At 33.2% G+C, this 15,758-nt stretch overlaps 1 protein-coding gene across 1 annotated transcript in view; it reads right to left on the bottom strand.

Annotated features, from left to right (window-relative positions):
- Window positions 1-15,758, bottom strand: part of PXDNL (peroxidasin like) — a 466,402-nt gene that overhangs the window by 204,742 nt on the left and 245,902 nt on the right. The window contains 1 exon segment of the mRNA XM_047727586.1: window positions 6,265-6,336. Within this exon segment, the coding sequence (XP_047583542.1) occupies window positions 6,265-6,336 (72 nt within the window).

Raw genomic sequence — 15,758 nt, 5'->3', positions numbered from 1 at the left:
CTCAATTTGTTTAACTACAGAGATTTACCTGGTGATTTTTGGATGAATGACAGTGATAATTTAGATAAGCCCAAAGGGGCTCTAATGCAGGACTTTCGGGCAATGAATGAGCAAAAGAAGTTTTACGCATATATTCTTTTGTTCCAGTCAAAATTTTTGTATTTGTCAAGTATCTATAAATCCAAAAACATTAAGCTAGCTATTCTGTTCTTTGTAATTTTATATTCTTAAAAAAATGCAATCAGGCTTGAAGCTTCTTGAAAAAAAAAAGATACTTTTAAAAACCTTTGAAATATTAACTTTATAATTTGATATATTTTCATGTTTAAAAAGATGGTATCTTGTTAGCATTTATAGTCATTTATGGCTTATGTTAAGTAATCAAGTTGAAAAGTCCTTTAAGATAAACTACGCAGATCAAGAAAAGTCAAAGACATTAAGTTAATAATACTTTATATCACTAGCTAAGTTTAACTTTGTATTTAAAAAATATACCATTTAGGGACACCTGAGTGGCTCAGTCAGTTAAGCATCCAACTCTTAGTTGCAGCTTAGGTCGTGATCTCAAGGTCATGAGGTCAAGCCCTGTTTCAGGCTCCACACTCAGGACAAAGTCTGCTTCTCTCTCCCTTTCCTTTCCCCTTGTCCCTCCCCACCCCTACTCTCTCTCTTTATCAAATAAGTAAGTCTTTTTAAAAAATACACCATTTAAATTAGCCATTTCTTTAAATAAATAAATAACAAATTAGCTGTTTCTTTTTTAAAAAAAAGACTTTATTATTTATTAGAGAGAGAGAGAGATCACAAGTAGGCAGAGAGGCAGGCAGAGGGAGAGGGGAAGCAGGCTCCCCGCTAAGCAGAAAGCCCTATGTGGGGCTCGATCCCAGGACCCTGAGACCATGACCTAAGCTGAAGGCAGAGGCCTAACCCACTGAGCCATCCAGGTGCCCCAAATTAGCTGTTTTTTTTTAACAAGTTGTTCAGAAAATAGTGAACTAATAACTATAAATAATAATAAATATAATTATAAAAATAATAGGTATTTCTTGTGGAGCATAAGGAATAACACAGAAGACATTGGGAGATGGAGAGAAGTGGGGGGGGGGAATTGGAGAGGGGGACAAACCATGAGAGACTGTGGACTCTGAGAAACAAACTGAGGGTTTTGAAGGGGAGGGAGTGGGGGGTTGGGTGAGCCTGGGGGTGGGTATTATGGAGGGCATATATTGCATGGAGCACTGGGTGTGGTGCATAAACAATGAATTTTGGAACACTGAAAAAAATTAATTGAAATTTTTAAAAAAAGAAAGAATATATGCTATGGAAAAATTTAAAAAAATAATAATAGGTATTGTTATTTCAGGATCAACTCTTGCCAAGTGTTTTATCTATATTATCCTTGGATCTCAGAGTTAGCCTGGCAAATAGCTACTATTATCCTTATTTAAAAAACAATATAAGGAAAATAAGGTTTAGAATTGTAAAGTGAAATGCTCAAGATTAAATAATTGATAACTGCAACACATGTTCAGTCAGATCAAATTTAGTTCAGTCTTACTTCATACTTAGTTCAAACTTAGTTCATAAGATCTTACGTTCTTGGAAACACTGTTCTGTCTCTTTCTGTAATTTCAGTAGACAATGGAATATGATGTTGATATTTAAGACATGGAGCAAAACATAACAGTTTAACACAGGTACGAAAGCCTGTTTTTATATAATAGAAATGCTCTAGATAAAATATATCACTTAGCAATAAGTAAACATGTAAAGAAAAGAAAAAGTAAGGAATATGAAGTTATACATTGAAAAGGAAATATTTTAAGTTTAAAATAATGACTAACTAAAATGGATTGTATCACTTCTAGTTCAGTGGTCATATGAGGACCATTGCTAGAAAATATCATTTCACAAGAGATACTCAGTGCCTATTAAGGAGGTTAGGATAAGAAATTTATTGGCAAAAAAAATTATCAATGAAAATATGTCCATTGTATCAGGAGAATAAAGACAGAAATTTTGGATGAAGAAGAGTAATTGAAAGCAGGATGACTGACTAATAATACAAGAAATATTAAACTGTACTTTCTAAGAACACAGCAGGTACTCTTATTCAGAAAGGTAGAAGCATTAGAGTCCTCTGCATCATTTGCAGAATAAAAACATGCTTTGGAGATGTTATCCCCCTTAAACAGTTGTGTTCAACTATATAAAAAATGGAAAATTATACCCAAGGAAATGGTCTTTACCTTTGATAAAATTGATTGAATCCTCATAAATATTCATTTAATATACACTTTCTTAATATATAATAATTCTATCTTCCTACATAAAAATTCATTCTATTTCTTATAAAGATAATTACTCCTTACTCCATTCACTGCCCTGACACAATCAATATAATATAAATTATTCTACAGAAACAACTGTGCCTTATTAATGCTTAAAATAACATTTATGCTTTATTACTTGTATTTAATATCAAAGTTTCTCTTCATGTAGCCAACACATGGAAGATATTCTAATGCAATATAAATAAAGCATTTATCTTTAAAGCAGAATGTGGCTTGTCACTATTTTGTACAGCAGATTGCTAGGTTTTATTCATTTCTCATTACTAAAAGATTGCACCCTTTGATTAACAGCTCCCCATTTCTCCCGCCCCCATCCCCTGGCAACCACTATTCTACTCTGTGCTTCTTTGACTATTTAGATTTCTCTTACAAGTGGTATTATATAGTATTTGTCCTTCTGTGTCAGGCTTACTTCACTTAGCATAATATCTTCCAAATTCGATCAGGTTATCACAAATGGCAGGATTTCTTTCTTTTTTGATCCTGAATAATATTCTGGTGTATGTATGCACCACATTTTCCTTATCAATTCATTTGTCAGTGGACAGAGGGCTATTATAAATAATGTTGCAGTGAACATGGGAGTGCAGGTATCTCTTTCAGATCCTGAGTTCAACTTCTTTGAATAAATATCCAGAAGTGGGATTGGTGGATCACATGGTAATTCTATTTTTAATTTTTTGAGAAATGTCTGTACTTTTTTCCATAGTGGCTGCACCAATTTACATTCCCACCAACACTGTGCAAGGAATTCTCTTTCCTCTGCACCATCTTCACCAATACTTTTTTTTTTTTTTAATAATAGCCATGCTAACAAGTGTGAGGTGACTTCACATCATGTTTTAATTTGCATTTCCCTGATGATTAGTGACATTGAGAACACTTTCATATACTTGTTGGCCATTTGTAAGTCTTTCTGGGGGAAATATCTTTTCAACTCCTTTCCCTATTTTTTAATCAGGTTATTTGGATTTTTGCTATTGAATTGTAAGAGTTCCTCATATGTTTTGGATTTATTGGATATATGTTTGCAAATATTTTTCCATTACATGAAGTGCCTTTCATTTTGTTGATGTTTTCCTTTGTTGTACAGAATTTTTTTTAGTTTGATGTAGCTCTAATTGTCTATTTTTGCTTTTGTAGTCTGTGCTTTCACTTTCATATCCAGGAAATCATTGAAGACCACTGTCAAGAAGACTTTATGTATTGTTCTGGTAATGTTATAGTTTCAGGAATTACAGCTGAACTGTATGCTTAAACATTTGCTAAGAGGGTATATTATGTGTTCTTATCAAAAATACTTATAATACAGGGATGGAAGGAAACTTTTGGAAGTGATGGATATATTTATGACATAGATTGTGGCAATGGTTTTGTTGGTGTATATTTATCTCCAAACTCATCCGGTTGTTTACATAAAGCATGCACATCCTTTTATGTGATAATCATACCTCAATAAAGTGGTTCTAAAAAAGGAACGTAGTTTGGATCACCTAGATGGCTCAGTTGGTTAACTATTTAACTCTTGATTTCAGCTAAGACCATGATCTCAAGGTCTTGAGATCAAGATCAAGATCAAGCCCATGTCAGCTCTGTGCTAACCATGGAGTAGGCTTGACATTCTCTTTCTCTCTCTACCCCTCCCTACAGCTCATACTCTCTGTCAAATAAGCAAACAAAAATAAATAAATAAAATCTTTTAAAAAATGAATATAGTTTACCAAATTTTCAATTGACCAAAAGATCAAAAAAAAAAAAAAAAAAGAATTACATTAACAAATCCTACTTCAATATCCTTTCTTCACTTTTCATTGCCACTTTTTTAGATCACAGACTATGTCTTAAAGACTACAGGAAAACCAAAAAGTATACTTTCATACTTAATGTAAACAATCATGTCAGTAGCAGAATTGCCATTAAAATGCTCTACTATATTTTCAAGGCTATGCAAACAACTATCATGTCTTCCTGCCTTTCTCAAAAAGGATTTTAATCCCAAAAGCGTTGTGAACAATAAGAATCATTAAAAGAAAGGACACGTATATAGATCTTAAAGAAAAAATATTTTAGGCATTTCAAGCTCTTTTTTAGTTTGATAGAGATATGGGAATGAATTGGCTTTCAGAGCTATAATTAAAATCATGAAAAATTCCAAGGATTAGAGATTACATATTTGGATTCCAAAAATCCTCTTTGAATAGTGATTCACAAGAGCATGGAATCATGCTTTAAAATTAGCAAACAGAAATGCTTATTTCCATGGCTTTAAGCAATAATATTACTCAATATTAGTAGGACCAATAATTATTATCAGAATATAAAGCATTTACTGGTGAGTATTATGTGTACTTTAAACAAGAATTAGAACTTTTCATATGTTAATTTTTATAAACTATCTGTGACTATATTTGATGAAAAATACATCACAGTAATAAGGGTTTTGTTTGTTTTTGTTATTAAAGAAGTTATACTTAATGGTTTTTGTGATGGTTCTACAATATAGTAAAAATCACCTAAAGATGAAGAAACACACTTTGTCATAGGATGACTCATTAGTTATGTAAAAGAAAATTAATAAGCAGAGAAGTAAATAGAAATAAATGTTTGTAAAAATATATCCAATTGGGGCTCTTGGGTGGCTCAGTGGGTTGAGCCTCTGCCTTCAGCTCGGGTCATGATCTCAGGGTCCTGGGATTGAGTCCCACATCAGGCTCCCTGCTGAGCAGGGAGCCTGCTTCCCCCTCTCCCTCTGCTGCTCCCCCTGCTTGTGTTCTCTCTCCTTCTCTCACTCTCTGTCAAATAAATAAATTCTTTAAAAAAAAAAAAATATATATATATATATACATATATATATATATATATGTATCTCCAATTGATCATATTTTAATACAATAGTCTAACACTTTGGCCTTCTAGGAAACAGAAATCTGGATTTCTTTGAACTGTTACAGAAGCATATTTCTTACAGAAATGATTGCAAATAGCCTTTGAAAATAAGAAGCCACCGTGAAGATAGAAACAAAACTGAGAATCAAAAGCTTCTAGTATTTAAGAGTCCTATTAATCAAAGATCAAGGAGTATTCTATATATCTGAGCTGATAAATAGCCCATAGCTTGTCATGAATGAGGTAAAATATCTTCAAATATTTTATTAGTATTTGCATTACAGCACTAAAAATTGAGAGAAATGTCTCACTAAAACATCAAATTGCCGTTCAGTAACAGTAACAATATAACATAATTTTTTCATACTGAAGAATTCATATTTCAAACTGAAATTCTGAAAAGTGAAACTAAATTTTATGGGATTTCAAATTATTCATGAAACCAGCAGTAAGGTGTCAAATGCTAAAAAGTGCACTAGAATAGCAGTCAGGAGATCTAGGTTGTAATAACAATTCCACAAACTTTTAACCTTAAGCAAGTCACTTAATTAACATTGGATTTGGTTATTCATTTGTCGAACAAGAGGTTAGAGCTCATGCTCTGGGAGTTCCCATATAAGATAAATGACTATGAACTTGATAAATCACAGGTATCAATTACCTTCTATGAGATGTCTATTTTGTGTCAAGTGATAAACTAGACTCTTTGTTTGGAATATCTTAATCTATAGTAGAAATACCTTCATTTTAGAGATTTGGAAACAGATTCAGGGAAGGCAACTTGCCCAATAGCATACAACTAATAAATGCAGGGGCTGGGATTCCAACCAAGCGCTATCTTCCTGCCCTCATGCCAACTCTGTCATACATTCTGATTTTTATCCAACTGATGACAGAATATTCAATCATTCAAGCTGCATGACAAAACTTAAAATAATTGCTCAACTATCACATAATGACACTTAAAAAGCTTCTATTTGAACCATAACCATCAATGATTCAATAAGAAGTTTTTATTACTTACAGCTGTTCCAAAGATATGAGTCCTTTAAATGTTTGCTTATCTAGGGCATGAATTTCATTCTTGTACAGATACCTGAAAAACATATAAAATTATTTTAAGTTATAAATTTGCATAGATGCCACATTTCTTATATCAGGAATTTTTAAGCTACAACGTGACTCTAAAGAGCTTTGGGATGTTAATAGATTCCCTAAAAATATATGGAGACTTTGATTTCATTTAAATATGTCCAAGTATCTGGGCAAGACAGTTCCAAGGCTCTTGTCAGATTCTCATTGAAATCCTTGATCCAAAATATTAAGGATCACTGCCTTAACTTCTAAAACTTAGAGTGATTGTAGAAAAGTTCTGACTAATGAGGTCACATGTACTGGGTAACAACTTTTCTAAGAAAAAGAAAAGTTGGACTACAACAATTTTTTTCTTCAAATTCATTCTATCATACAGAATATATTGAACCAGGAGTTATATTTGCAAAGCTGGCAAATATCATAGGACTCATCTGAAGGGAGTAAACACATATTAACAGGATCCACAAGATGTATTTTGGTTCTCCCATGGCTGCTGCTGAAAACCTACAGGAAAAGAACCTGTTAATGGATTTACAAATATGATGATGTAACTATTCCAGCCAAAAGATTTAATGAAAACGATTTACACAACATATGAACACTATGTTCTTTTTTCATCAACTATAGGATGGAAAAGTTATTTCATTTTTTAGATCTCTATGTGAATACTTTGTGAATGTCATGAAAGTGAAATCTATATCTTTTCTACTTGTGCCTCTGGGGATCTGAGGCTATCAGAATTCCTAAAACTTTCTACTGAGTTCCTCTGGAATGCATCTTTGCATACACTAGAGCTCACAGTGACTTTGAATGCATCAGAATCACCTGGTGGTTGCTAAAAACAACTCCTGAGCTTGCCCCCAGCCCTACTCAATCCAATTCTCTTGGGGTGAGGTTTAGGAAACTGCACTCTTAACAAGTTTCCCAGTTGATTCTGAAGCAATCTTTCTGCAGATGACTTAAAAACCATAGAAGCCATAATCACAGTTCTAGTTGAAAATGAAAAAGATTGCTTTTCCAAAATGTGCTTAGGGAAGCTTTGGAAATTCCAAATTACTTTCTCTTCTCACAGATTAGAACCTCTGTAAGTTTCTCAGAACAGTATTAGTAACTGGTAGAGACTTATGTCTTACTGGAGATATTTCCTTAGCATTATTTGGCACTATGGAAAATCTTGCTTTTACCTAACAATCTCAAAAATATAGCTATATGTTAGGAAAACAAGAAATGGAATTTTCTAGAACCATGTTTCTTCAACTAGCTCATAAAGACAATTGAGCTGTGGTCTCAAAAACCACTACTGGTTCTCAACTATGGTTATGATCTGGGAAACAAAGGCAGAAGAAAAACTATTAAATTTTCTTACTACTTAGAACCCATTGACAAGTCCTTGAAATAGGCAGAGTGACATTCCTCTAGGAACCCAGTTGCCTCGATTTTAATACTTTGGTAAGTGCAAAAGGCAATCTTAGACTGACCTGCAGGATTCTGTAAGCCTACTATAACATATAAAATTCCTTTGGAAACTTCTTTTATCTCTAACCCCCAAGATACATGTTAGCAATCATCTTCCAAACATATGACCCACTGATATACATCTGAAGATCCTCATGACTGTGTTTTTACTAAACAGTAATAAATAACATTTTCCTAACAATAGCTAACCCCCTCAGGACCCTGGAAACCTTGTTTCCAAAATATCTGGGTGGTTTATGCCATCCCTAACTCCCTTCCAACTTGAAAGTATATAACAGGCCATTTTTCATGACCCAGGTGCTGCTCTTTCTGCCCACAGGTCCTGTCCCTGTGTTTTAATAAAGCCACCTTTTTGCACCAAAGACATCTTAAGAATAATTTCTTGGCCATCAGTTTCCAACCCTAACATTTTTCCTACATCAATTGTGTGTGAATCCATGTATAGGTACATGAATCAATATTTCAAAGACATCATTTTGGCTCTATCTCAGGCCTTACACTGATATCTGGGATACTGCCTCTGTGAACTCTGATTTCATAATGGGTCCACCATGTGAAATAGCACAGAGATTCTCAAAATTCCAAAGACGATAATGTAGAAAAGTTTAAACCTATATTCTATGGGTAGAAACCAGGTAAAAAGTATTTTGTAAATTTATTCCAGAGGATTCAGATATTCCTCCCTGGTAAGAACCCTTATACTATCAGAATGTCAAGGAACCACATTACTTTTCAGGTAGCATATCCTGAAGCATAAAAAATTGACCCAATTTCTGTATAGATGTGTATAAAGGATTAAATTGGTTTTTTATTACTATCATATTCAAATAATGATGAGCTGCTTCATAAAAACTAAACTAAATTATCAAATATTCATTGAGGAATCTCAAAACTGAAAACCACCTGTAAAATTTTATATCATATATACAGATTCATTTTAGACTTATATCTTATAGAAAACAATACTAAAAAGGTGACCAAATGGTATTTTAAAAAGAAGCAATAGAACTTCTGTAGTTAGATATGTACATGTTGATTAAAATGATAATGTATGCATTCAAGATACACTGCTCCTTAACACCAGCAAGAGAACTTCCAGCTTCCTGTGGGATAATGGAAACTACCTGAATTTAAACCTCTCCACATATCCTAAAATTGAACTAAGAGGAAAAAACAAATCATCTAAAATACAACCTATGCCATGACTAGGAGAAAAAGAAAATCAGTAACTTAAATTCACATTAATAGGGGAAATAGTAACACCAGCAAAGTCAGATCCAGAGGCTGTCTTGCAGAAATGGGTCAGGCAGGATTTTATAGGCAAGGGAGATGGAAAGAAGGGGTGGAAAAAGAAAGCTGAGAAAGTACCAACCTGATGAAAATCTGTCTGAGCTCAGGGGAATCAGAGCCCTAACTCCTGGGAATTGACAGAAAAGGGCTGAGAAAATGAATAGGGGAAGCACCTTACAATTGCTAAGCATCTTGTGGAAGAGTGGTATTAAAGGTAAAGAAGGAAGTAAGAAGCCAAAGGGTCTTACAGAGACTAAGATAATATCAGATAATCTAAAGACACACCCAGGGGCACCTGGGTGACTCAGTTGGGTAAGCATCTGACTTTGGCTAAGATCATGGGCCCACGGTCCTGGGATTGAGTCCTACAAGAGACTCCTTGATCAGTGGGGAGTCTACTTCTCCCCTTTCCAATGACAGTCTTCCTGTTTGTGCTGTCTTGCCCTCTCTCTCTGTCAAATAAATAAAACCTTTAAAAAATTAAAAAATAAAAACACACCAAAAAGGGCTTGACTGAATAAAGTAATTGTGATTCATTCTGTCAATAGAAGAGCATGGCCTTGAACTAAGAAATAAGCCATCCAAAGCTCTCTTCTCTACCCTCATGTCTAATCACCTGCTACTCAAATCAAATGTTAGTATCTAAAGTTGAGAAATTTTGCACAAGAAAACAATAAACTCGTCTTACCTTTGAATATCAATGCAAAATTAATAAAAATATTAGCAAACTGAACTCACCACTTAGTAGTTCACAAATTAATCAGTGTGATAGAATGAATCAATAAGAGAAGAGAGAAGAACCACATGGTACTCTCAAATGATGCAGAAAAAAGCATTTGACAAAATACAGCATCTGTTCCTGATTAAAACTCTTCAGAGTGGTAGAGATAGAGGGAACATTCCTCAAATTCATAAAAGCCATCTATTAAAAGCCCACAGCAAATATCATTCTCAATGGGGAAAAGCTGAGAGCCTTTCCCTTAAGATCAGGAACACGACAAGGATGCCCACTCTTACCACTCTTATTCAACATAGTACTGGAAGTCCTAACAAAAGCAATCAGACAACAAAAAGAAATAAAAGGTATCAAACTGGCAAAGAAGAAGTCAAACTCTATCTCTTCATTGATGACATGATACTCTATGTGGATAACCCAAAATACCCCACCCCCAAATTACTAGAACTCGTACAACAATTCAGTAATGTGGCAGGATACAAAATCAATGCACAGAAATCACTTGCTTTCTTATATATTCACAATGTAACTGTAGAAAGAGAAATTAGAAAATCGATTCCATTTACAATAGCACTAAAAACCTTAAGATACCTTGGAATAAGCCTAGCCAAAGTGATAAAGAATCTGTACCCAAGAAACTACAGAACACTCATGAAAGAAATTAAGAAGACACAGAAAGGTGAAAAAGCATTCCATGCTCATGGCTCGGAAGAATAAACATTGTTAAAATGTCTATACTGCCCAGAGCAATCTATACTTTCAATGCCATCACAATCAAAATTCCACTGGCATTTTTCAAAGTGCTGGAACGAACAATCCTAAAATTTGTATGGAATCAGAAAAGACCCCCGAATTGCTAAGGAAATGTTGAAAAACCAAGACAAAACTGGGGTCATCATGTTGCCTGATTTCAAGCTTTACTACAAAGCTTTGATCACCAAGACAGCATGGTACTGGCACAAAAACAGAGACATAGACCAGTGGCACAGAGCAGAGAGCCCAGATATGGACCCCCAACTCCATGGCCAGTTAATCTTTGACAAAGCAGGAAAAAATATCCAGTGGAAAAGACAATCTCTTCAATAAATGGTGCTGGGAAAACTGGACAGCAATGTATAGAAGAATGAAACTCGACCATTCTCTTACACCATACACAAAGATAAACTCAAAATGGATAAAAGACTTCAATGTGAGGCAGGAATCTATCAAAATCCTAGAGAAGAACATAGGAAATAACCTCTTCAACATCAGCCACAGCAACTTCTTTCAAGACAAATCTCCAAAGGCAAAGGAAACAAAAGCAAAAAAAATGAACTTTTGGGACTTCATCAAAATCAAAAGCTTCTACACAGCAAAGAAAACAGTTGACAAAACAGAGGCAATCCATGGAATGAGAGAAGATGATATTACAGACAAATGATATTACAGACAAAAGACTGATATCCAAGATCTATAAAAAAACTCCTCAAACTCAACACCCAAAAAACAGATAATCATGTCAAAAATCGACAGAAGACATGAACAGACACTTCTCCAAAGAAGACATATAAATAGCTAACAGACACATGAAAAAATGTTCATCATTCGCCATCAGGGAAACTCAAATCAAAACCACATTGAGATACCATGTTATACCAGTTAGAATGGCCAAATTCAACAAGATAGTAAACAACAAGTGTTGGAGAGGATGTGGAGAAAGGGGAACCCTCCGACAGTGTTGGTGGGAATGCAAGTTGGTGCAGCCACTTTGGAAAACAGTGCAGAGATTCCTTAAGAAATTAAAACTAGAGCTACCCTATGAACCTGCAATTGCACTACTGGGTACTTACCCCAAAGATACAGATGTAGTGAAAAGAAGGGCCACCTGTACCCCAATGTTCATAGCAGCAATGGCCACAGTTGCCAAACTGTGGAAAAAACAAGATGCCCTTCAACAGACAAATGGATAAGGAAGATATGGTCCATATATACAATGGAGTATTATGCCTCCATCAGAAAGGATGAATACCAACTTCTGTATCAATATGGATGGGACTGGATGAAATTATGCTGAGTGAAATAAGTCAAGCAGAGAGAGTCAATTATCATATGGTTTCACTTACCTGTGAAGCATAAGGAATAAATTGGAGGACATTAGGATAAGGAAAGGAAAAGCAAATTGGGGAAAATCAGAGGGGGAGACAAGCATGAGAGACTGTGGACTCTGAGTAACAAACTGAGGGTTTTGGAGGAGAGAGGAGTGTGGGATATTTGAACCTGGTAATGGTTGTTAAGGAAGGCACATATTGCATGGAGCACTAGGTGTGGTGCATAAACAATGAATCTTGGAATACAGAAAAAATAAAAAAATTTAAAAAATAAATAAAATATTGAAAAAACCCATGTTGATAGCTATTTATAATTCCAGATGCCAGCTAGTATGACTGGACATTGCAAAATATTTCCTGCCAAAATCAGTAGAAACAATTAAGAGAAATTAGTAAGATTATGAAATATAAAATTAACATATAATATCAAAGGATTTTGCACATATAAAATGAAGCCAAATAAAAGACATAATAGAAAAGAATACCCCACATATAATAGTAACAGGAAAAAAAACTAGCAATACACAAACTGACATGAGAAGAAATAAATCAAATAGAAAGACATCTTGAATAAGATGCCTCAAAACCAAAATATACCATTTTCCTTGTTAATTTTCATATATATTTAATGTGATTCCAATAAAAATACCAACACATTTTTATAGAGGTATATAAATTGATTCTAATTTTCCTATAGAAGAGTAAACAAATAAGAATAGCTACCTACATGCTAATAAAGAGCAATGAGGAGACAAACTATAACATATGTTTAGAAAACTCAGTAATGCCTCTATAATTAAACCAGTGTGGTGCTGGCACATGAACAGTCCAATGGGAAAAAACAAAATAAAAAGTCTAGCCATAACACTAATTATATATGTAAATTTAGTATATAATATAGATTCATATTTAAATCATTGGTGTTGAGAAAATAATGAATTCTTTTATTAGTGGAATTGGGGAAGATTTTCTAACCATGACTCAAAATCCAGAAATAATTCAAAAATAATAAATTTTTAAAGTAATAAAACTTTACATGGCAAAAAAATTGCATATCTAAGTCAAAAAAGGAAGAGAAAATTTTGAGAACTAATATCAGAGAAAGTATAAATTTGAGAAGAAAAACAGAACTTCTATCATAAAATGGGCAAAAGCCATTACAGACAGTGCACATTTAACATATATAAAGATGACAGAACACATAAAAAGATATTAAACTACACTCATAATAAGATCAATGCAAATTAACACTATATTGAAATATCATTTCTCACCTATCACCCTGAGGAGAAAAGTCCAAAATCTAGTCAACATGACCTGCTGTGGAGATTGTATGTAAACAGGCACTCTCGTGCATTGCTAGTGAGGAAGCAAATGGCACAACACTTAGGGAAAGAAATTTAGCAATACAGACAAGAAATTGGATATGTGTTTATCCTTTTACATAGTAATCCCATTTCTAGAACTAAAGATATTCCTCTACATATAAAAACAGCATATACACAAGATTATTTGATAGTTTTTTAAATAGCAAATCACTGAAGACTACTCAAATGTTTATTAGTAAGACCTGAGTAAAATATGATATTGTCACATAATGAAATACAATGAGGCCATAAAAGATGAGAAAGCTCTCTATAAAATGATATACAGTGATTTCTAGTATTTATTAAGTGAAAGCAAAAAAAAAACCTTCCACATATTATGTATATTTTATTACATTTATTTGTATACAAAATATAATAATTATTATAAGAACAAACATATGGCAAGCATATATATTTATATTTACATAAAGAATAAATGAAAAGATATACTATAGTGTATATTTATAATTTGTCATATTTTATATAGTAAACATATATGTATATATTTATTCTTGCATTAAAAAAATAGGTAGAGTAAACCAGAAACCAACAACTAGGGTTATGTACAAGGCGCTGGATAAGAAGTAGGTGAAAAAAGGAATCTAAACACATCTTCTCTGTGTATAGTTTGTTGCATAATTTAGCCATTTAACCATGGTAATAATTAACACGTTTAAATATATGATTAAGTAAAAAATAAAATGCAGAGTTAAAATGAAGTAAAACTGGAAACATCATGGACATTACTATATACATAATTGATAACATAGAGAAAAACAGAGAAATTATTTTTTCAAGTGAATGTTACCAAAGTGCTCCAATTTTACACTCTAGACTAAGAAATCTTAAATTTAGTGAGTTTAATTTTTTAGCTGTATGACTGTTTCAATTGTTGAGAATGTTGATTTAAAATAAAATAAATTAGCACCAAGATTTTGAAGTAGCAATATTATTATATATAAAGATTACCAATCTAAGAATAATTATACGCAAATGTTGAAATGAGAAATTAAGAAAATCAGTCTTCAAGATACTGATCTCAATTCTTTTGGATATGTACCCAAATTAAGAATGCTAGGTCAAATGGAAGTTCTAGTTTCAATTTTTTTTTTTTTTTAGATCTATACTGTTTTCCATAGTGGCTGCACCAATTTCTTAATACTAAATTTGAACTGAATATAAGTATAAAATCACAATTTTAAAAACCATTTGTTATTTCTCTCACCTGAAAATTTTCCCAATTGGTGTCCTATGAAGACACCTCATATTCAGATCTCGCTTATAAAATGCTATTTTCCACCAGAACAGATCAAGCTATTGAAGAAATGGCTGCTTCCAGGTCTGGGGCAGCATAAATACATAACATACTATGCTTAACAGAAAGCAATAAAAAAGAAGCACTCAGAGTTTAATGGGATCATTCCAAAAGAACAAAGAGCTAGCATGAATGGTCTCCCACTGGTTCGTATATAGGAAAGCAATTGACTTTTGTGTATTAACCTTGCGTCTTACAACCTTGCTATAATTGTTTATTAGTTCCAGGAGTTTTTCTGGTGATTCTTTGGGATTTTATACACAAATAATCATGACATCAGAGAACAAACAGAATTTTATTTCTTCCTTCCAAATCTGTGTAACTTGTATTTCCTTTTCTTATCTTAATTGCATTAGCTGGAACTTCTGTGTAATGGTTAAATAGGAGTAGTAACAGGCAACATCTTTGCTTTATTCCCAATCTTAGGGGAAAGCATCTAGATTTTCATCATCATCTATTAGCTGTAGGGGTTTTTGTAGATGTTCTTTATCAAATTGGGGAAGTTCCTCTGTTCCTAGCTTGTTCAGAGCTTTAATCAAGGGTGCAAAATTATTATGGGTCTTAAACATTATCAAATGTTTTTTTTTCCCCTGCATCTATTGATATGATATTATAGGATATATAGGATTTTTCTTCTCTATCCTGTTGTGATAGATTATACTTATTGAATTTGAAATGCTGAACCAACCTTGCACTGAGACAAATCTCAGGTGGTTTGGTGTAATTTGGTGGATTTGAATAGCTAACATTTGTTCAAGACTATTGCATTTATGTTTATGAGAGATATTGGTTGGTAGTTTTCCTTTCTTGTAATGTCATCTGATTTTGGTATCAGGTTCGTTGATTTCCGCCCTATTTTTTTTTTTATTTCTTTTCTTCTGCTTCCTTTAAGTTTATATTACTCTTCTTTCTTTAGGTTCCTAAAAATGGAAGCCTTAGATTATTGACTTTCATCTTTCTTCTTTTCTAAAATATGCACTCAATGCATAAGTTTCCCTCTAAGTACTGCTCTTATTGTATTCCCCAAGTTTTGATAATTTGGGTTTTCATTTTCATTCAGTTCAAAATATTTTTAAGTTATCTTGAAACTTTTCCAAACTGTTTTTTTTAATTTTCTTTTTTTTTAATTGTTTAAGGTTTTTGTTTAAATTC

The sequence above is a fragment of the Lutra lutra genome, chromosome 4, assembly GCF_902655055.1.
Source record: "Lutra lutra chromosome 4, mLutLut1.2, whole genome shotgun sequence".
NCBI lineage: Eukaryota > Metazoa > Chordata > Mammalia > Carnivora > Mustelidae > Lutra > Lutra lutra.
Note: the sequence above shows the minus strand (reverse complement) of the source record. Positions and strands in the feature narration are given on the sequence as shown.